At 39.3% G+C, this 23,927-nt stretch overlaps 1 protein-coding gene across 8 annotated transcripts in view; it reads left to right on the top strand.

Annotated features, from left to right (window-relative positions):
- Nucleotides 1–23,927, top strand: part of NCOA7 (nuclear receptor coactivator 7) — a 130,739-nt gene that overhangs the window by 66,006 nt on the left and 40,806 nt on the right. For all 8 annotated transcript variants that reach the window (XR_006728417.2, XM_045524468.2, XM_074368403.1 and 5 more), the window contains 5 exons: nt 10,839–10,918; nt 14,108–14,215; nt 18,570–18,683; nt 19,245–19,370; nt 21,007–21,191. Coding sequence is in view for 7 of the 8 variants with exons in the window: in XM_045524468.2 (XP_045380424.1) it covers nt 10,839–10,918; nt 14,108–14,215; nt 18,570–18,683; nt 19,245–19,370; nt 21,007–21,191 (613 nt within the window). In the remaining variant the exon portion in view is untranslated. The remainder of the gene's footprint in view (nt 1–10,838; nt 10,919–14,107; nt 14,216–18,569; nt 18,684–19,244; nt 19,371–21,006; nt 21,192–23,927) is intronic.

Raw genomic sequence — 23,927 nt, 5'->3', positions numbered from 1 at the left:
AAATCTTACTTCCTATGGTCTGTCCTGTGATATCACGTTTGTGTTGTGAGAAGTCCCAACTGTAAGAGAAACACCCAAACATAATTTGAGCTGAGGGAAGACTAAACAGATTCGACTAACAGATTAGACCAAAGTCTAACAGATTAGACTAAAGTCAGTGATTTTTCAGTTTGAGTGACTTTGAAAAATCAAATTATAAGTGAACTGGGAAGCGTGTAAGGAGAGAAACACTTCCTGGTTGATGGTGGGAGAGGAAGGTGGATCTGTTTGGAAGGCAGTTTGGCCATTTTTATCGGGGGCTTTACTTTTGTGCACCCTTTGACCCAGCAGTTCTGTTTGCAGAAACTGACCCTAAGGAAATGGTCCTGAGCGTAGTAGATGTAACAACAGCAACTATCATTGCATTGTCTAAAATAGTGGGAAGAATAAATATAACATAAATAACTTAAAGTGGAATAATATGTGCCATTTTTTAATGATGAAGAAAATCAGTTAATGACATGGGGCATTGCCACAAAACATTGTTACAGTAGAGAAGCAGGTTGGCAATACTCTGAATGGGAGTAAAATGGGTGGTTGGTTTGTTCTTTTGTTCAATTGTATTTTTAAGTGACCATATATCGTTTGGATTCATATAGAATTATTTTTCATATTTCATACATTTTCTCCTAAAGTTTAAATTTTCTCAGTGAAGCCCTTGATCCGTTTGTGAAAAGAAAAAGCCACTTTGGAAGAGTTTTCGGAGGGTGGGAAAGAGAGTGGGGGAGAGGAGAAGGAGAATCAGGCAGGAAGAAGAGCAGAAAGAACCTTTTCTGGGCAGGTGTCTCCCATGGGCGAGATGCTGTATTTCATTGTTTGATTTTCTACTCATCACCATCTACTGCAGGCAGTAGTAGCCTGTGTTGTAAATGAGAAAACCTTTAGAAGCCAAAAAGCTTGTGGAAGGTCCCACTGTGGGTCAGCATGAAGCAGGGTTCAAGCCCAGCTTTCTGGTACCGAAGCCTGAGTGAAGCCTTTGTCTAACATTCTGCTTCCCCTGAATCCTCGGAGAGAAAAATAAGGCAAAAGTTAAATATAGTTTAATGTCTTCTCCACTGATCCCAAGACATTGTTGTATCTTAGTAAGGAAGAAAAATTTGACTATACAAGGAATTTCCTTTCCCCTGGGCTATAATGAGTGATGATAAGATTGGAAGTTCTCTCTGGGCTTAGCTGCTTGACCCAGTCACATATATAGTTAACATTCAGAACACTCACTGGTTTTACGACTAAATCAAATGCTGACAGAACGACTGAAATAATCTGGTTCTTCGGATTTTTCTTTTTCTTTTTTTTTTTTTGATGTAAAGCGTTACTTAATTTTTTTCTCATTTTTCAGTTTTATTAGGTAGAATTGTTACAATTTGACTACACATATACAATATATTGCATGTAAATACATACACAATATACTATACTCATTTTTTTGAGTTTACATATATGTACTGTTCATTGTTTCTAAGAACGTTTAGAGCTTTAGCTTTTTAAACTTACAGTTACCAAAGGAATAAAGCCAACCACAAAACAGGAATTAATTCAAAAAGAAAGATACACCCCGCTATTAACAGCAACATTCTTTATAATTGCCAAGATATGGAAGCATCCTAAGTGCACATCAGTAGATGAATGGATAAAGATGCAGCATTTATATATAATGGAATACAACTCACCGATAAGAAAAAAGGATGTTTTGCTATCTGCAGCCCTTCATTCACTTTTTTTTTTCTTTTCACTTCAAAAACCAGAATTTTATAACTGGCATAAACATTTCCATTGCGTCAAAAACAACAAAATACCTAGAAATAAACTTAACCAGGGAGGTTACCTGTACCCTTTGTTCCTCAGAATTATCATGAGACTAGTTCGTTCATTCCACGAACAGCTGAGTGCTTGCTCAGAGCTGAGGGTGGTACTGGGCTCCGTGACAGACAACTCCTTTACCTTTCCTGCATTCTTGGTTTCCCTTCAGTGCGACTCATTTTAGTCAGGGACTGTAGTGCCTGTGACATGCTTAAAGGAAGGAAAATAACATCTACTGAATGATGTTTGTGTCAGCAGAGGAGGAGAGCGTGGAATTCACTCTGAGTACAAAGTTCTTCCTCACGTTTCCACCCTCTCTAGGCTCAGGAGAGGAAGGCGCCTCATGATACAACTGTTTAAAATTTTATTGTTGATAGCTTATGATCAGGTGTTCCAGAAGTTACGCTTAGAATGTGTACTATTGAATATTTTAATTGCATTCCTGGCAGGAGTCAGGCCGATAATATGGGAAGTGTGTATCACTAACAGAGAAGATGGTTATTTCTTTCAGCAAAGACAAGTCCTGTATTTTCTTCAGAGACATTTATGACTTGACTTTTACTGTTAAATCTTTGATCCATCTGCATTGATTTGAGAGTGATCAGGGTTTTTCTCCAAATGTTAGCTAGTGTTCACTAACATCATTTAATAATGATCCCTAGGGTTTCCTGAGCCCTTTCTTTGCACGTTGTGGGGTGCTTCACCTGAATCGAGTTGCCTTATCTAATCCTTGCAGTAACTCTCTGTGGAAGTCCGTTGGAATTCCCATTGTACGCTCTAGGAAACTGTCTTTGTTGTCCAGGGTTGCACAGGGAGCCGGGGCAGACAAGGACTCGCTCATTTCCCTGATGCCAGACCCTCCCTCCAAACATGAAGTTAAATGACATTTAGCCTTTTCATACTGATTTCTAAAGCCACTTTTCTTTTACATGAAATTCCTTCAATATAGCTCTGATTTTTAGTTATTTCACCAGTGTTTAGTTGCTTTGGCTTTATAATTATGTGTTTTATTAATTTAATTTTTTGTTGTTGTTGAGGGAGTAGAAATTAGGTTTATTTATTTACTTATTTTTTAATGGAGATACTGGGAATTGAACCCAGGATGTGGTGCATGCTAAGCACACGCTCTACCACTGAACTATATACACTTCCCCTTTATAATTATGTGTTTTAACATCAATACAGTGTATCTACCCTTTCTCTTTTAAAAATCATTCTGGATAGTCTTTTTTTTTTGGCTTTTTTATTTTATTATTTTTTTAAATTGAAGTATAATCAGTTACAGTGTGTCAATTTCTGGTGTAGATAGTCTTACGTATTTATGCTTCTGGTTAAACCTGTTTATCAATTTGACATGTTTCCCTTCTACAAATTTAAAAAAAATTTTTTGACTTAAATTGCATTTAATTTAAACCTTAAATTTGAAGAGAAAGTGAAATATTCATGAGATTTCCTATTTAGGAACATTCTTTGTACCTCCCTCTTTATTCAGGCTTCTGTTTATATATTTCAAAGAACCTTTAAAATTTTCTTCATGTATCTCTTGCCATTATCTTGCTATATTTATTCCTATTTTCTAGTTTGATACCATTATGCCTGGGACTTTTTCAGATATATTTCTGTCATAAGTATACAGGACTGTTACATCTGGTTACCCTATTGAACAATTTTATGATTGCTGGATGTTTTTATGATGTTGGTTTTAATTTAGGTATATAATTAATTCATCTGTTAATAATCAAATTTTCATTTCTTTGTTTTCAGTATTAAACTCTTTTATGTGTTGCTTGGACTAGAGATTCCAGAACAAAGTTGAGTATAAACCATAATAGTAGGAATTCCTGTATTTATTTTGGTTAGTGTTTTACTTTTTGTATTTGCTTTCAGTTTCTGCTGTAAGAGCTCATCTCAGGTTACTCAGGTATGCTTTAGGAGGGTTTAGAATAGTGCTTATAATGGTTGATTTCTAAAGAGACCACTGAGGTGCAAGTGGATGCCTGGAGTCCATTCTGCAACAAGCTGCCTTTCAGGCCTGTGGGAGGGGCCCCCGTGAATGGCAGGGCTCCCTCTTACTCCTCCAGGTTTCCACGCTGTCTCCTTGTATTTGAAGTGCTTCTGCTTTCATCTCCACTACCAAGTTTATTTTTATTACCTTAAATACTTATGGTTTAGCCTTGCATCACATTAGGTTAGCCTTTTTGTTGTAATTTAGTGGAGTGGGAGATACTATGTCCAGAAGCCTTAAGAGCTTTTGCTGGGAGGTCTCTCAGGCACTTGTCTTGCACAGAACAACAGGAATAAAAAGCATGAGTGGAGCTCATGCAGTGCCCGTGGGTATCTCCCACTGCGCACCCTGGAATCCTCCTTTTATAAGGCTGGGCTGGGGGCCCCACTAGTGCCTTTGTTCAGGCTGCATTTAGGTAATTAATGAGCCACTGCAGTCCTGGAAGTGATACCAGAAAGTCATTCGGTTTTCATTCTTACGGGGAAATTGCGTTTGATGCATACCCTTTGGGGCTCCAGTGCCCTTTCAGAAGCACATTTCTAATGAATATCAAAGAGGGACTAAATGTTCATCATATTACAGAAGTTAACTCCCATTCTTAGTTTTCTAACAGCTGAATTTTTTTATTTTGTTCTTTTAAAAAATATAATAATGGCTGTTTAATTTCATTAGATACTTTTTTGACATGTACCAAAGTAATCAGATGTGGTTTTTCTCCTTTAAACAATTTATAATCATCTATCATATCAATATTGTTATCACTCCTGTATTTCTGGAGTGAAACCTTTTTGCCTATGGTATAATTCTTTTAACACCCTACTCTATTCAAATTGTTATTTACTTATGTTGACTGTATTATTATTAATAGCACTTCTTAAACACTTACTCTGTGCCAGGCTCTGATATAAACGCAGTATCCATTATCTCGTTTAATCTTTTGAACAACATTGTGAAATCTTCATTTTACAGATAAGGAATGGAGGCACAAAGATTTCAAGTGACATGGTTAACATCATACAGCTGTGAGGGTTGCTAGGCGAATCCAGCTCATTTTGACCCCAAAGCCAAATTATAATCAGAAAAATGTTTGATGACATAAGGGAAATGACACATGACTTGACTTTGGTTAATATCATCAAATTGTCATAACCAAATGTATCTATTCCCAGTATAGGGATATGTCTGTCATTGGAAACAAATTTTCCTGTTTACAAATCAAGGTTCCCCTTTCTTAGAAAGATCTAGAGACATAGACAGTTGTTGCCTCTCTAATCTCCCTTTTTGGCTGCCATGGAAGCCATCTTTCCTCATGGACAAGTGTGCTGTGGGTCCTGTGCTGTGAGCCTCGTGCACGCTGTTCAGATGGTCCTAAGATAGGGGTAGAAGGAAGGGAGAGAACTGATCATTCAAGAAGAGTAAGGGAAGAGGGGGAACATATACCCAGTAAGTGTAGGGCCAGTGCAGAGTTGGTCCTGGTATAATCTGAAAACCTGATAATTTTCTAAGTTGTTTGTGCTTGTTCAGATAGTTGGCAACAGAGGAAAAAAAGACTCATACTGTCTTTTCTGTCCTTCCTCTATGTAAAGATTATGGAATCAAGAGCCAGGGAATTCACAGGTGTCTCTTGTTTCTGTTTTCAGTACGATAATAGATAATGTCCACCATCCTGACTTCGCTCAGTCCCCAGTGGTCGGTGACAGGAGCCAGGTGTCATTCCTGCAGGTTTTTCTCAGAACTGAGACATCTAGCCAGAGCTGCATTCTTTAACACCCCCTTCCCCAGCACACTCATACTCACCTGAGCTCACTACTTAAATAGATACCCTCTTTGGATCTGACCCTCTTTTGTTTTTTTCCCATAAACCTGTTCTCCATCTGTGGTAGGCAGAATAATGTCACCACCCTTCCCACCCGCCAAGTCCATGTTCTAATCTCCAAACCCTGTTAGGTTACACAGCAAAAGTGAATTAAGGTTGTAGATGGAATTAAGGTTGTTGGTCAGCTGACCTGAAGGAGGCGTGCATCCTGGATTATCCAGGTGCACCCAGTAGAAACACGAGGCTTCTTAAAAGTGAAAGAAGGCAGCGGAAGAGAGAGACCTAGAGAAATGGCAGCCGGGGAGGATGCGGCTCCGTGTTACTGGCTTTGCAGGCGGAGGAAGGGACCTTGAAGCAAGGAAAGCAGGCTACTTCTAGGAGTTGGAACAGGAAAGGAAATCGGTCTTCCTGTAGAGCCCCCAGAAGGAACGGCCTGCTGATGCTGTGAGTTTTTGCCCTGCAATCTCTAACTGTAAGATAGTACAGACGTGTTTTTTAATTTGGAGCCATTACAGCATGGTAACGTTTTACAGTAGCAACAGGAAACAAATACATCAGGCCATTCTCCTGACTCTGCCATCTCAGTGCCCCTCACTTCAGCTGCCCTGCTTGCATGTCCTAACCCCACAGGTGGCCACTGCAGCGGGGGATTTGCTTACTCCTTCCATGGTCTGTCACCCTGGTGTTGAGACCCACCCCTGGGTGAACCCCGATTGCTTCTTTCTTGTTCATATTTTTGAAGCCTTATTGACCATAGTAACTCTTCTAAATTTCACAACTCCTTAAGCCCCCAGTCCTGTCTTCACCCCATTACATTTTAGCAGATGACCGTGTACTTACTTTACTGATAGCGTTAGCACCATCTGTCTTGAGGTCCTCTACTTTTCACGTCAGGAACTCTGACCTCCCAGTTGCCCATTCCCAGTTTTCCATCTCTCATCCTCTGGGCAACATTTGACAGTGTCTGTACAAGATTCCTTTAGCTTTTTTCCCATGGCCTTTGTGACACTGCACTCACTTTCTTGTCTTTTCAATCTCCCCACCCCGCAGTCAGCCACGCTTCTTTTTATTTCCCAAATCTTAGCCTTCCTTAGGTTCTGTTCTGAAACCTCAGCTCGTCTCTTAAAATTTATTCCCTTAACAGTTGTAACCTCCTCTAAGACATCACAGATCTCCTGGAAAGGATTCCTTTACATCCAACCTTCGTGCCTTTCCAGGCCCTGAACTTTTCTCCTGAACATCAGCTTCTTTCAGTCCCAATGCACGGAGAGAGAGGAGTGTTTCCATAAACGTATCCAGGATACCCTCAGATGCAGGAGCCAGGAGCCTTGTGTTCCAGACATTCCCAGCCTTCCCGTGGGGTGGGAAGGGAGGAGGCAGGATTTGTGGGCACAGTACCAGCGCCACCTGGGGTGAGGTTAATGTAGGCTTTCCCCCTTCCCCGTTTCATTCCTCTAGGATTTTGGTCACAGTTACATTTCCTTATTGGAAAAGCTGGCTCTGAAAACTTTTGAGAGGTGGAGTAAATAGGAGGTTCCATGGCTTTGCTCTGAATGGCTCCTGAGGATCACCCGGCCAATTTTCCCCTCTGGCAGCAGATACTTTTACATCACTCACTTCAGGTTTTTGTAAGCAGGGGGAGGATCTGAATTTGAGTAGGCATAAAGGGTCTGAGGAGGCCTGCAGCTGGAATTAGAGGTGTTAGGTGTCATTGGAAGATAATTCCATCCTGCCTTTCCCAAGGCAGCTTGGGTTCCTTCCCAGCTGTCTCCAGTGCTCTGTGGACCATGTGCTGTAGAGTTCGTCCAGGTGTCCAGGGCTTTGCTCATTATTGGCCATCTTTAAAACTTATTGCAAAGAATATTAGGGTGGAGTATGAAACCTTACCTTGTGCTATAATGATGGAAGACAGGTCCGTAGAATGTGCCAGTTACTTCTCTGCTTCCTGTACTGAGTCAACTGTGAAACATAGGATTCGGTTGGTGCTTTCATTCGCTCATATGACTTTCCTGGTGTGATGTTTTGTCAGTGAAAATGTTGCCTATAGTCAAGCTTGTCAGGCTTATTGATCTATATTGGAAAGTTCATCATTAAAAAGTCTACAAATAATGAATGCTGGAGAGGGTGTGGAGAAAAGGGAACCCTCCTACACTGTTGGTGGGAATGTAAATTGGTGCAGCCACTATGGAAAACAGTATGGAGTTTCCTTTAAAAACTAAAAATGTAGTTACCATATCATCCAGAAATCCCATTCCTGGGCATATGTCCATAAGAGAATGAAATTCTAATTCGAAAAGATACATATGCACTCCAGTGTTCATAGCAGCACTATTTACAATAGCCAAGACATGGAAGCAACCTAAATGTCCATCAATGGATGAACAGATAAAGAAGATGTAGTGTATACATATACAATGGAATAGTACTTAGCCAGAAAAAGAATGAAATAATGCCATTTGCAGCAACATGGATCGACCTAGATATTGTCATACTAAGTGACGTTAAGTCAGATAGAGAAAGACAAAAGCACAGGATACACTTATGTGGAATCTAAATTATGATTCAGATGAACATATAAAACAGACACAGACTCACAGACATAGAAAACAAACTTATGGTTACCAAAGGGGAAAGTGCGGGGAGGGGTAAATTAGGAGTTTGGGATTAGCAGGTACAAACTACTATATATATAAAATAAACATCAAGGTCCTACTGTACAGCACAGGGAACTATATTCAGTACCTTGTAGTAAGCCATAAGGGAAAAGAATATGAAAAAATATATATATAACTGAATCACTTCTGTACACCAGAAACTAACACATTATAAATCAACTATACTTTAATAAAAATTTTGAAAGTTCATGCAAGCATATGTAATGGGTATCATATTAGGGCACAAGACATTCAAAGAGGTCACAGTCCTGACCTCAAGTATTTCAGAATGTTAGACTCTGGAGGAAAGATTTTTTTTTTCAGTAATATTACCATGTTTGCTATTTTTCCGGCCTACCCACTCATGCCAAAGAAAAGTAAGTTAATTTTTGTACTAATTCAGGTGTACACAGTATGTTTATCTTGAAAGGATCGGCCAGCACCTGGTTTTCTTGGACAGCTGAACAATATGGAAGCTCTCGTGACTGGCTTACAACAGTGGCCCGATTGGAACCTGAGATAATTATGCACAGCCAATGGAAGGGCATGGGCTGAAGCTGCCCCAGTGGGAAGCAGCAGCCTACGCTCTAGAAATAGGAAGCATCTGCAGAAGAATATGAAGAGACTGTGCTGAGAGCACGAGGACCTACAGTGACTGCTGTTCATGGTGACAGCGAGAAGGGCAGGAGTGTGGGACAAAGAGTAGAGCTGGGATAGTAAAAGGAATGAATGCTGGTTAGGTCGTTGGCGATGGAAGATGTTATGATTGGGTTTTTCAATAGGCTGTGTAAATTTCCTGATCTGCAGAATTTGGGGATCTAAAAAACACCGTCAGTGCTTTCATCTTCCCGAAGTAATTCAGGTGTGGTCCCCTGAAGGGAGGGAAGTCATTGTTTATAGTCTACAGGGGTTTTTAGTGTTTCTCTGGTTCTACAAATGACTGGAAGATGACTCTAATAGCATCTATTATTTTTCTCTTGGTTCTTAATTTTAAACAATATAGAGAAAATACTTAAAAGACAGATAAATCCCATGTGACTTAACTCTTTTCATGTTTCTGTACTACCTTCCAGTTCTCACGCAGTACACCTGTATTTGTACACCTGTTGGTCTGTGTGTGGAGTGTGGGGGTTGTAGGACCTCAGGGGTAGAGGGGTGCACTCATCACACTTCTGAGTTCATGGTGGGTCCTCACCGGTCAGAGTTGGGCTCCTTAGGCTCCTTTACTCAAAAATCCCCTTTTGTCCTCGTTCCCCATCCCTGTTCCTCTCCCTGCTCCACTCCATTCTGTTATGTGCAGTGTGTATGGGCTTTTATTTGGATGTGGTCTTGAAAAATGTTTGTAGTTGTTCTGTGTGCCTCTCTTTTAAATAGATAGAATGATACTGTCACGTACATCCCATTCTGTTTCTCTCGACGTGAACATATTGCAGTGTGTGCTTCTGGCTTGTTACTGCTGATCACTGCCTAGATCCCCAGAGCATGTTTTTCTTGCCTGCCCACTCCCCACTGCTGCAGAGAACGTGGCTACGTCCACCCTCGGGCGGGTCACTTTATGGCACTTCCTGGGACAGGATGCATGTCTTTGAGTTAGGTTGCTGAGTCAAATGGGCCATGTGGACTGAATTGGCTGGAATGGCTATACCAGGTTATGTTCCTAGTAGCCGTTCTTATCTTGGCTGACATCTTGCTTTCTGATGTTTGCCATGCTAATTGGTGTAAAATGAAACCTTGCCTTCTTTTGAATTTTTTCTGATCTCATACAAGTTAGAGTATCTTTTCATAGTTAAGTGACAAGAAGTAGAAAATTGACTTAAGTATGTATCTGTTGAAATATGTCTTTCTGGTTTTCAGTATATGGGTTGATAAATATATTAAAATATAGTTAATCCTAACAGTTGGGTTGAATCATATGCAGCTGCCATACTATTAGGTTGACCAGTTTTTGACCTTTTAAAAACAGCAAAATCTATGGTCCAGCTTTATATGTTGTTGGACACAGAGGTCTTTCCAAGTTTTTATTATTGTAAGTAACATTTCAGTAACCATCCGCTGTGTGTAGCATTTTTCGTCTTTTGAATTTTTCCTTAGGATAACTTCCTAAGGGAAAGATGACTGAGTTAAAGAATGAACTTGTCTATGGCTCTTGTTGCGTATTGGCTAATCACATCCTGAAAAGGGCTGTACCGATTTACATAATGCATCCTTTACCTCGTGACCGTACTTATCCTATTTTAACTTCATCACTATACATTATCATATAAACTACCGAATAATACCTTAATAACTACGCAGCTTAACTTCATTGTTTGTGCTGTTTGATTACAGTTAACGTTAGTCATTTATTCAAGTGTTCATTGATGAACAACATGTTTTTATGAGTAGGTCTATTTGTACCTTTAGGCCATTTTTCTTTTGGTGTCTTTTTTTAGAAAGTCAACTTGAAAGTGGGTTTAATATCTTGTATATTACCCTGTTCTCAATTCCTGAAAATGAAATCATTTATATACATTTTATTCTTCAGATGACAATCAAAACAAAGCACATGATAAAAAAGAGAAGAAGATGGTGGTTCAGAAGCCCCATGGTACTATGGAATACACTGTAAGTATGAACAGTAGTATGAATTGTTTTTGTTACACAGCTAGATTTACATGATGTTTCTCCCTGACACATCGTGCCCCTTAGCTACCTTCTTGTTGTGTACCTATTAAATAGTGAAGCTTCTTAAGACCTGTTCTAGGTCATTTCCATTCCTTCCATATTTTCTCCTTGGGAAAACTCATATAAACCTGTTACTTGAATTACCTTCAATATGCCAATGATGACCAATTTTAGGTCTCCATCCCGGACATGCTTTCTGAATTCTAAAACCATAGATTCAGTTGTCTCCTCAACACACTCACTTAGACCTTTATACTCGATCTTTTTTGAAGAAGTAATGGCTTCATCATCCATACATGTCTACAAATCAGAACCTTATCTGTAACCTCATCTTTCCACTACTTTCCACATTCATTCTTCTCTTCTGCGACCATCCAGCAAGTCTAGGCTGGACCCCTTCATTTCATTCATAGTCATGTTCCTTTACATAATTTATCTCAGTTTAACATTATTGATTCACTAGTGTGATTGGTATTTTAATGTCTCTCTTGTGGAGACAGACTGGATCCCTTTCTGGTCACCATGCTATTTCTGGTGCTTGCAGGGTGTAGGGCTCCATGTGGTTGAATCGGTAGGTGAACAGTGCGATGCGTGTGCCCATGACTGCACCTCCACATCGTGTGCTCATCCCTCTCACTGTGCCGTGAACTCCTGGCGGACAGGAGCTGTGCTCCTTGTCCTAGGCCTGGCACAAAGTGGCCCTCAGTTACAGATCCGTTTTAGTCTGCTTTGAACTCGCATTGTTGAGGCGTGTTCTCCGACTTTTAGGAAGAAATTAAGTGCTGTTGCCATTGCCTGGTTGTGTTCTCCTCGTGTGTGTTCATCTTCTACTCATTATTTGTGTTCCACGCCAGGCTCTATACAAAGCAAGCAGCCAGACCTGCCCCTCCCTGGCATTTCTTCTGGAATGGTGCATCTCCTCCAAGCCTCTGGGTGGAGTCGCCTTGAAGAGCCCTGGCACTGGCATTTCGTGCTCAGTGCTCTGTGAACATCCCTCGGCATCTTTCTGTGGTATATAGGCCTGGTCCTTTCCAGACAGGATTTGGGGTGACTCTGTATCTTACGTTACCACTGTCTACAGTGTCTTGTTGATCCCCGTAACACCTAGCCAGTGCCTTACGTCATACTCCTATTAGGTGCTGAAGCAGTGTTGGACTATTTATCACTAATAACAATATTAATACTAAAGCCATGTATCTGACTGGCAGTGAGATTCACAAACTCCCCCAAAGAAATGAGAAGTGTTTGCTAGGAAATACTTCACACAGCATACACTAAAACAGTGCAGTGAGGGTAAAAATCAACCCCAATTAATTCATATAAACAGATGATCAAATGAGTAATGCAGATCTGTCCACCTGTTTGATTTATGTTATGGAGATTAGCTTTAGTTGGCAAGTTTTTTGTGTACTCATCATTGGAAATAAAAGGTGATCCGTAATTTCCTGTTTTGAGGACCATGGCCAGAACCACTGACTAGATTACTTCTTTTGCTCCAGAGCTATGGGTGTTCAAGCATTCTGTTTAATTTCAAACATTCAATAATACCAGTATCCCTCCCAGGGTCTGGAGCTTGGTTCTGTATGTATGTCTTAATCTTGGTGTAATAATTCGAGATTGTTAGTTTTTCTCCTTCTTTGAACCCCCTTTACATAATGTCTTCTAATTTTTGCATTAAAAATATGAAGCAAATTTATTGATCACTTGCTGTGAAGTAACTGCTCTGAAGTAGAAATTACAATTATGTTGCCTCTATTTGATGGATGAATAAACTGAGATACAGAGAAGTTAAGCAGATGACCCAAGGATGCACAGCTGACAAGCGGCAGATTTGGAATTCAGATGCAACAGTCTGGCTCTACTCTGTATTGTCAGTCTATATCTTACACTGACTCTAAACCGAGAAAACGCCTAGATTTGAATTATTATATAAATATATAATATTTGAAAAAATACATATATTTAAAATTTTTTTTCATTTTTACTAGAGAAGATTTTGCTCGGTAGAGGTAGGAGCATGTAAGTTTTCAATGATTTTTAAAAAAAGGATATATGTATTTATATCTTGTTCCAGAAATGCTTTGTGGTAATTTTAGCACAGTCTGTATGAACTTGATCAGCCTGAGACAGTTCGTCTAGTTGGTGGGTTTTTGATACTTAAGGGCAGTGGGTGATGGGTTGAAATCTACATCTGTATCTTTTCATCGGTCCATAACCTCCTGCAGCCACCTCAAATTCCCAGCTGTAATTCAGGATTCCCCTGGTGGATCCAGTTCTGCTCACAGGGACAGCCACCCATGTTGACGCAGGGACATATTTGGGACCTTCTTAGTGTCATTCACCAGAGTGACCTCCCACTAACAAGTTCCACCCAGTGACCCTGGATAGGGAGTCTGTCCTGGCTGCTGACCTGACCCGAGAGAGCAGACTTCTTTTTGGATGGAGTTTTTTACTGGGAAGCGTCACGTCTTCTCACTGCTCTCTTTATTCCTGCTCCACCTCTGTTAGAGAAGCAAAGAAACACACACACCTGAGACCCAGATCACAAGTTCTGTAGATTTAGAGAATAACACCAGTTTGGCCGACCATGGGAAATCATCATTTTGATGTCAGTGAACAATTATTGGTAGCCAGTCTTAAGTTCTTTTAGATTTCCCTGCCTTGCACTGTATTCATTCATCAGATATTTAAGTGCCTTCTGTGTGTCAGGCACTGTGGGGAAAATGGATATTAACAGGCCACAGTCCAGGAGCCTACAGTGCAGTGAAGAGATAGGCAAATAGAATAATGCAAGGAGAAAGGCGCCCCATTTCCCCTATGGTTGGGACTGGGTGTATGTTTTATTTCTTCTCTTCTTACAGCTTTAGATTATTCCTTGTGACCTAAGTTGTGCCAGAGTAAGTTTAGAAATCTGTTAGTGGACAGTGAAACTTGAAGATAAGGAAGACCAGAAATGAATAATAATTAAGACTTTTTTGTTAATAATTCAGAATGCATTCACTTTTTTTCATCATACATTTGGACGTGTTACTTTTTTATTCACTCATATCATAAATAGATTAATGTTGACTGTCGAAGTTTTTGTTTGTTTTTGCTTTATAATGAATCTTTTTTGCTTGATTATTCTAGGCTGGAAGCCAGGACACCCTAAACTCCATAGCCCTGAAATTTAACATCACTCCCAATAAATTAGTGGAACTGAATAAGCTTTTCACACATACTATTGTTCCAGGCCAGGTAATGATTTTCTTGTTGAATTTTACTTTAGAAATTTTACATTTATTTTTTCTTGCCATTTTTAATGACTCACTCTTAGTGTCATGGGATTATCATAAGTGATAATGTGTGTTAGTTCAGTCTTTTTTTTTTAGATCCAAGGATTCTGAAAGCATCCTGGTACCTGGGAACTGTTGAGAGACGAATGCTTTGCAAATGATTAACGCAGTTTACTTAACTATCGTTAGTTGTAGATATTTCCATAAAGAAAAGTTAAAATGTAACTTTTTCTCCTGTATAATTTCATACATATTCTTAGAATGTTTAATTTAGAATTGCAAGTTTCAGTTTAGTCCACTCCTGGGGTACGTTATGGTCATCGTTTTATCTTAAATTAGGTAAAATTTTTGTCATTTTTATCATGATTTGATACCATGACAAAGGTGGAGACACTCAGCAGGACCATCAAGAAAAGGCCACAGACACATGAAAAGATGCTCAGCATCGCTAATTATTAGAGAAATGCTAATCAAAACCACAGTGTGGCATCACCTCACACCGATCAGAACAGCTGTCATCAAAAAGTCTACACATAATAAATGCTGGAGAGAGTGTGGGGAAGGGGAACCCTCCTTTACTGTTGGTAGGAATGTAAATTGGTGCAGCCAGTATGGAAAACAGTTTTTTTTAAGTTTCCTTAAAAAACAAAAAATAAAGCTGTCATATGATCCAGCAATCCCACTCCTGGGTATACATCCAGAAAAAATGTAAACTAATTCAGAAAGACACATATACCCCAATATTGATAGCAGCACTATTTACAATAGCCAAGTCATGGAGACAGCCCAAGTGCCCATCAACAGACAGATGGCTTAAGATGTGTGTGTGTGTGTGTGTGTGTGTAATTATATGTATATATATTATACATATATACATATGTATTTATATATAAAATGGGATATATGTATGTAATGGAATTCTACTCAGCCGTAAAAAGAATGAGATATTGCCATTAGCAGCAACATGGGTGGAACTAGAGAATATTATACTTAGTAAGTCAGAGAAAGACAAATATATGTATCACTTATATGTGGAATCTAACAAATAATACAAGTGAATCTATATACAAGGCAGAAAAAGACTCACAGACATAGAAAACAAACATAGATTACCAAAGGGAGAAGGAGGGAAGGAGAAAGGAACAAATTAGGAGTTTGGGATTAACAGATACAAAGTATTATGCATAAAATAGATAAGCAACAAGGATTTACTGTGTAGCACAGGGAAACTGTGTTCAGTATCTTGTGATAACCTATAATGTAATATAATCTGAAAAAAACCATATAGTTGAATCAGTTAACTATATAACTGAAACTAACACAATATTGTAAGTCAACTATACTTCAATTTTAAAAGGCCATGGTTTTTTTTAGTACTTTATTTGTTAAACTGAACAAAATTGACAAATTGTATAATTTTGCCATTCTAGGTTAATCCAGCAAATTTTTTTCAGTACCTTCTATATAAGATATTCTTGTATTTCTACTTGAAAACTACATTTGGCCAATGAATGTAAATGACCCAGCCATGGACAGATCCTTGCTGAGGCCAAGTTTCCAGTCCCATCCATAGAACTGCTTGGTTGCCATGAGCATATTCTGGTTCCACTGTTGATTTACTAGACCATCTTCCTGCATCTCTATATTATAGTGACATTTAATTCTTTCAGGGTGGATATTGCTACTTCTAAGTATATCTTCATTCAGGCAGTAGTTATACTGTTCTTTGCATTTCTTTCAAGGCAGCAAATGGAGCCAATAGGCCATAAATTGGCCAGTTTGTACTATCATGCTTTTGGTATTTTATGTTCGTGTCAAAAGGAGAAATTAGTATACTGTCAGTAGCAGGTACTTGAGGGGAATTATGCATTAAAACTTTTCAAAAATTAATACATTTTTATCTCCAGGAAAATTAACAGATATCAATCTCTTTTATTGGGTTTCTTATAATCTGGGGTATTGCTGCATAATGTGTAACTGACGCATAGCAGAGAACGTAGGCATGAACTTGGTAACTCAGGCTGAAGACCATAGTCACGAACTTAGTAAAACAATTTATGGTCATTGCTTATTCTTTTACCAAGTCCATGAACAAAACAACTTACTGGATTAAGGTCCAGCAGCTAATAGGAGGTATAGGGACTTCTAATATGCTGACTATGTTTTAAAAATACCAGAAACAGATGCCTCAGGGCTTCACTTCCTTTGGCCTTTTAGTAGCTGACCTGGGTAAGTCAGTTCCTTTTTTGGACCTCAGTTTCCTTATCTTTGAAATGCGGGGTTCAGCTGTGTTATCTCAGAAGTCCCTCCTAGCCTTTACTGTGCTGTCCGACTCTCAAATTTAACTGAAAACACGTGCTGTTAGTTGTCCACGATCTGACTGTACTCATGATTTTTCTGGCAAAGATGAGGAATTGAGAAAAGTGAAATTGATTGAGGGGCTTTCAAAAACTATAGATAATCTTTTGCTTTCAAAGATTTTTAAATATGCCTGTTAGGGGTATGTTAGGGTTCGGGTCTCAGTAGATCTGATAAATCAAAACCAGTTTTATCTGCTCTGGTTCCAGAAAATTTGAGACTCACTCTTTTAGAGACTGATTTGATGGCCACTGTGAGGTAGGAAAGAAAACTGACCTGACTGGATGAGTGTTGGAGCAGACCCTGAATTATTTTCTGAAGTCAATAAAAAAATTCACCCCTGCCCATAATCCAGGCTCACCTCCATGGTGAGGTAGCTCATGTTCTGGCTGAGTTTCCCAGTGTTCAACTGCCACCTCTGTCTATAGTACAGTGAATTTGAGTTCAAGTATAGGAATTATCTTTAAAAAAATTTTTTTTCATTGAAAAAAAAAAAGGTTTACAATGTGTTGATTTCTGGTGTATAGCATAGTGATTAAGTGATTCAGTTTTATGTATATATATTCCTTTTCATATTCTTTTCCATTATAGGCTATTATAATGAATATAGTTCCCTGTGCTATACAGTAGAGATTTGTTGTTTATTTTATATATAGTAGTTAATATCTGCTAATCTCGAACTCCCAATTTATTTCTTCCCACCCTCTTTGCCCCCTGGTAAGTGTGTTTTCTGTGTCTGACTCTGTTTCTGTTTTGTAAATAAGTTCATTTTTGTGTTTTTTTTTTAAGATTCCACATATAAGTGATATCATATGGTATTTTTCTTTTTCTTTCTGGCTTACTTCATTTAGAATGACGATCTCCAGGTCCATCCATGTTGCTGCTGATGGCACTATTTTATTCCTTTTTATGGCTGAGTAGTATTCCATTGTGTATACATATGTGTGTATATATATCACATCTTTAACTACTCATCTGTCAATGGACATTTAGATTGTTTCTATGTCTTGGCTATTGTAAATAGTGCTGCTATGAACATTGAGGTGCATGTATCTTTTTGAATTAGAGCTTCCTCCAGGTATATGCCCTGAAGTGGGATTGCTGGATCATAAGGTAAGTCTGTTTTTAGTTTTTTAAGGAATCTCCATACTGTTTTCCATAATGGCTGCTCCGAACTACATTCCCAGCAACGGTGTAAGAGGATTCCCTCTTCTCTAAACCCTCTACAGCATTTATCATCTGTGGACTTTTTAATGATGGCCAGTCTGACTACCTCATTGTAGTTTTGATTTGCATTTCTCTGATAATTAGTGATATTGAGCATTTTTTCATGTGTCTGTTGGCCATTTTTAGTCTTCACTGGAGAATTGCTTGTTTAGGTCTTCTGCCCACATTTGGATTGGGTTGTTTGCTTTTTTGTTATTAAGTTTTATGAGCTGTTTTTATATTCTGGACATTAAGCCCTTGTCAGTTGCATCATTCACAAGTGTTTTCTCCCATTCCATAGGTTGTCTTTTTGTTTTGTTTAGTTTCCTCTGCTGCTGACCACATTTTATGTTTAGAAGCATGCTATGCTACACTCTCCTCTATTCCCTTGTACTATTAGTACCCTCCCTGGAAGGCTCTTCCCTCTCTATCCAAATCCTATATACTGTTTAAGGCTTTACTGGGACCCACCTGCTTCATGGGGCCTGTGCAAAATATTTGCCACCTTGCTCTCCCCTTCTGTGAGCTCCTGCAGTGTCTACAGGTGTGTTCAATACCCTTTGTTTTGCACACATTCGTATTGCTGAGTACCATCTCATGGATTAGTCTGAAAGACCCCCACGTTGCTCATGAGCTCTGCAACAGCCAGCTAGGTCTTAGTCATACACCCTTGCGGAGAGTGACTGCTCTAAACGCTGCTAGTGGTTGGCTTGATTCTTGGGACTCACCTAGCTTTGCTTTCCCATTCTCAGGTTCTTTTTGTGCCAGATGCCAACTTTCCTTCCAGTACCTTAAGGTTATCATCATCCAGTCCTGGTGCTACTGTCTCTCCTTCATCATCAGATGCAGAATATGATAAACTGCCTGTATGTATGCCATTCCTGCACTGAAGCTCATATTTATCAACAGTGGTTTTTGAGTTAAGGAATTCTACATGTTGTTTTTCACAAGATTTTTTCTGAAATTCCCACCCCTTTGGTAATTTGTCATTAGTTGAGAGAATGCATCCTATGGAGAAGAAACTTGTTCACATTTAAGGTCTCAAAGGCAGAAATGCATGCCTTGTGTACGTAAAAATATGAAGTTAAACTCTCAATGAGACCAATAGTTTATTTGTACTACTATTATGCCTTTTTCTAAAGAATTTGAACCCTGAGTCAAATATAAATTCTTTCATTTAAGGTATTTTCTAAAGACATTTGATGAGACATTTTTATGAGTTCATATATGCATGGTTTTGTTTTTTGTCTTTGTTTGATTTAGGTATTTGTGATTTTTTGAAGGACAAATGACATTTGCCTTTTTTTTTTAATGTTTGAGTTAAATAGAAACAGGTTACTTATAGGGAACTTAGACGGCTTATTTCATATAAATAATCTTTTGAAAAAGTGCTTGTATTTGATTTTGGAAATTTTTGCTTTCTAAAGGATGCTGACTTAGCAAGAAAGGCCTTAAAACCCATTGAAAGAGTCTTATCATCCACTTCTGAAGAAGACGAGCCAGGCGTGGTAAAATTTTTAAAAATGAATTGTCGATACTTCACCGATGGAAAGGTATATGGCAATGCAGTTTGTTTCCTTTTCTTGGAATGTATGGAAAACTAAACGAGGTTCCAAATTACTGAAAGCAGCCTACTGTAAATAAAATATCTTACCCAAAGTTTCAGCTTAAGATTTCACAACTGTCCATTAGTTTTGCCCTGTTGGATGCCTGGCATTTTACTTGTTGAGGGAGTAGTGATGATTGGAAATGTCAGTCTTTGTGACCTTGAATTTATCATTTATGTTTGAGTTCTTAATGCCTATAAATTGTTAGGGAGACAATATAGAATATGTTTAACAGCAAAAGCTGGAGTCAGACTTGCTGAATTTAAATTCCAACTCTGGGGGAGGGTATAGCTCAAGTGGTAGAGCACACGCGTAGCATAACTGAGGTCCTGGGTTTGAACCGAGTACCTCCTCCAAAAATAAATCTTAACTACCTACCCCTCACACCAAATAATAATAATAATAATAATAATAATAATAATAATAATAATAATAATAATAATAATAATAATAATTTTTTTAAATAAATAAATTCCAACTCTATTACTACCAGCTCTGAGACCAGTAGCAAAGTATTTGGATTTCGTAAGCTTCTATTTTCCTCATCTATAAAATTTAATTAATAGGATGTGCTAAGTAAAAGAGAATTCATGTAAAGAGCTTAGCACCTAACCTGGGCAATAGTAAGTTCTCAACCTGTTTGCTGCTGGAGATGCTGGTATGAAAAATGGCAGTTATATCATGTTTTGAGTTCTTTTGGTTGTCAGTGTTTTATATAAAGAACAAATCTGATTTTGGGTGAGCCTCTGAAGAAAGGGTGATGTTGATAGAAAGCAAATTCCTGTGCTCGTGGTAGAGACTTCATGCCAGATTCAAATGGTAGGAAAATACATTATTGATATGCACCTAAAACTTAATGCAACCAAGAATAAGTAATGCCTGAAATGCAAAACTTTTTGCTAAGATGATCTCTAAACTCATTAAGAGTATCAAAATAAATCATTTACCTAAAGAGGGTCACTTGTATCCTGCTGTTTGGTATGTAACGTCCCTGTGGCCAACAAGGTCTATCATGTAATCTGACCAAGTTTCAGACTGTAAGTTGCCACCAAGCTACTGTTTTTGCTCTCAGTTTCCATAGTTTAGATATATTCACTTTTGTATGCAAAAATTTCATATTCGTATTTGTGTTGAATTTTTCTGAATGTGGGCTTTCTAAGCGTTTTAGAGCAAAATGTTTGGAGTGTTCTTTGGCACCCAGACTGAGCTGCATGGTACCATGTGCTTGTTGGACGTGTGGTGAAAACGTGCTAAGTGAACTGTAAAGTACCTAGTTCTCGATGGGGAAAGTACCTGGGACAGCCCTTCTCACCTGACAGACAGGGAACTGGGGAATCTGAGACATGATGTGAAACCCAGGACCCCATCACAGCCAGGCAGGTCTGTTTCTCTGCCTCACTCAGCACACGGCACCCAACGCTGCATTTCCTTAGCCTGTTTTTCCAGACCTCCTGGAGGGGATGTGCTTGCCCCGGAGGGTACCATGGTTCACAAAGTCCATGCAGTGGCAACATGAGTTCATTTGAGCTGCGGGGGTGGTTGCATCTTGCCTGTAGCGACTCTGTCCTGTCTTTTTCTTCAGGGTGTGGTTGGAGGTGTCATGATTGTCACTCCTAACAACATCATGTTTGACCCTCACAAGTCCGATCCTCTGGTCATTGAGAATGGATGTGAGGAGTACGGCCTCATTTGCCCCATGGAAGAGGTCGTTTCCATCGCCCTCTACAATGACATTTCCCACATGAAGATCAAAGATGCCTTGCCATCGTAAGAGATGTTTCTTTGTTTACCAGAAAAAGGGTGGTGTTGGGAGAATTAAATGCAGTTTAAAAAGTGTGAAGGCATTGGCAGGAGTGAGAGATTGTATAGAGATGAATTTGAAGGTAGAAGATTTGTGCATTAAATTTGAAAAAATAGAAAAATGAGATGAAATGGAAATGATAAAGTCAATGCTAAGGAAGAGTGGAGCACACAGAGATGAAAGGAGAAAAGCAAAAAAGCCAGCATGTAAAAATCATATTTGTTTGACTTATTTTTCTGAATAGCAATGCCTGTTCTTAATGGATTTATGAAAGAATAAATGAAGTTTCTCTGAAAGAATTTGTCTAATTACCAATAAGAGAGTAGTATTTTCTATTTGGTTTAATTGGTAAGCAGAGTTATGTTCTTCCTCATTCAAATTAGGATGGACAGCCTTCCAGACCCGCATCTTCTCTTAATCTTGCGTGGAGAGAAATTTGCGGGACGGTGCAGAGGCCACTGCCCCTGTAGCCAGCCTGCCTTAAGTGGTGTGAAAAGGGAGTAATACTATTTGTTTTGTCTCTGAAACGTAGATGGATATTCCTTTAGTCCTGATTGGTTTTGCCTTATAATGCTGAGGGTTTTGTTTTTTTGTTTTTTTTTAAACAAGGCTCTCCATGAAGAAAAAGTTAAGCAAGCTCAGGAAATCGATTCACTTGTAGGGCTAATCTGATTCTTTCTGCCATTTTGTCGGCGTGTCTGTTTCTGTATACTGTTAGGCCAGCAGTAAAATAAAACTCTTTAGAAACTCTCAGTGATCGAAAGGAGTAGGCAATACAGTGGGTCCAAGAGTACAAAGGGAAACTAGCCCTTGGGATTCATGAAAAAAAGAAAGGAGGGTAACTAGGGAACTAACAGACACAAGAGTCCCTGGGGGTTTATGCCGGCAGGTTCCCCTGGCCTTCTGCCACAGCCCTTAGCGTCTGATCTACTCAGCCTTTACACGTGTCAGGCCACGGAAGCAACCGTCGGACACGGGCACTCAGGCAGTCTCAGCGTGGAGACGGAAGTGTCCAAGTGAGACGTTTAGGAGGCAGTGTAGCATGATAAGGTCTGGAGCCACACTGCCTGGCTTTCTCTGGCTCTGCCACTTATGGCTCCATGACCTTCATGAGTGACTCAGTCTCGAGCCTCAGTTTTCTCATCTGTAAAATGGGATTCATAGTATTCTCAGCTTACAGAGCTATTATAAGAACTAAGAGCATTGATAACACCAAAACTCATAGGAAATAGCCTAATGCCTAATAAGTGTAGGCTTTTAGTATTGGAACCTTCAATTCATACCTGAAACTCTGTTCATTGTTCTGTGGGCATCTTTATCCATGCAGATTGAGGCTTCTAAAGCATCTTAGTACATGCCTCTTGTGTGGCAAGGATATGAAGAAGAGGGGGGTCACGGCCCTTGTCCTGCAGTCTGCTGGGTGCAACAGACAGGTTGGCAGAAGTGCTGATTGAAAAGCACTGCAAACATAGAAGTGCACACAGCATTTATGAGAACCACGTGAGGGAGTGTCCAGTTGCCTTAAACCTTGGATGACGAGGAGGAGAGGGAGTAAAGGAGCTAGTTTTGGAAAGAAAGTATGAAAATTGGGTTCTCTGTGACAAGAAGGAAGTAGATAAGAAGAGGTAAAAATACAGTTCAGTTTGGAAGTGGCTGGCCAGGCAGATAGGGGCATTTCTTGCCCAGTGCTGGCTTCTAATGGAGTAATACTATTGCACATCTTCAGCTTAGGATGTTAGGCATTCCTTTTAATAGTAGAGAAGGTACAGCTTTACAGAAAGATTTCTCTCAATGTGAGATTGTGTTTAATGATCCAGGGCTAATGCTGTAGCTGGAGTGGGGAGAGAGAGAGCAGAGTTCAGAATTGGCTCCTAATGTGCTGAAATTATTTCAGAGTTGTACAGTGATTCCTGCCGTGGATACACATATATAAAGACTTTTTGGTCTAGTGAACAATATGTGCACCAGTGAACTGAATAGAATGTTAGTGGAATCAGTGTGAAATGAACTTGGGATTCACTTTAGAATTCCATCAATTGTTTAAAAGTTTGCTTTAAATTTCATTCTCATTTAAAGTTGTATGGTAAAACAGGAAGTGCAGATTATCTAGCTGCCATGTGAAAATATTTTTTTAAAGTGTATGTATGTGTGTGTGAAATCTCTCCATTCTCACCTTTGGGATTTGTATGTTTTGTGTGGGATGTTTTTTAACTCCAGCTGCCACAGAAACTAGGAAGGAAACAAACAAAGGGATTATTGATCATCACTCGGTGCGTGGCTGAGTCTAGAAAACATTCATTAACAGCAGAGCCGGTTGACACCACTGTGCACTTTGCCCCAGCAGAGCTTGGCAGCTACAATGCAGAAAAGCAGATGGCAGAATTAATCCCGGCTTGGATTAGGGAGAACAAGAAGGGAGGGGTAGGTGAGAAGGTAATACAGGAGGCTGATTACAGTGCAGTCAGATGCATTCTTTGTGGAGGTCAGGCTAGCTAGAGAAGGAAAGGGGCTTAGGTGTTCACAGAAGACAGTTTTGTTTATTAATTTGCTAATTAAGTATGTGAAGAGCTGGGCTTCTTTGTTACAGGCCTTTAATATGCCAAATTAAATTTTAGGTCTGAAAATGGAAATTATACCACGTTGCACTAACTTGTTTGACTCTAGGATTAAAGCATCTTTAGTGTCTCCTGCGATGCTAGGGG

This window comes from Camelus bactrianus, chromosome 8 (genome assembly GCF_048773025.1).
Source record: "Camelus bactrianus isolate YW-2024 breed Bactrian camel chromosome 8, ASM4877302v1, whole genome shotgun sequence".
In the NCBI taxonomy this organism is placed as follows: domain Eukaryota; kingdom Metazoa; phylum Chordata; class Mammalia; order Artiodactyla; family Camelidae; genus Camelus; species Camelus bactrianus.
The sequence above is the reverse complement of the archived record's forward strand: the minus strand, read 5'-3'. Positions and strand labels throughout refer to the sequence as shown.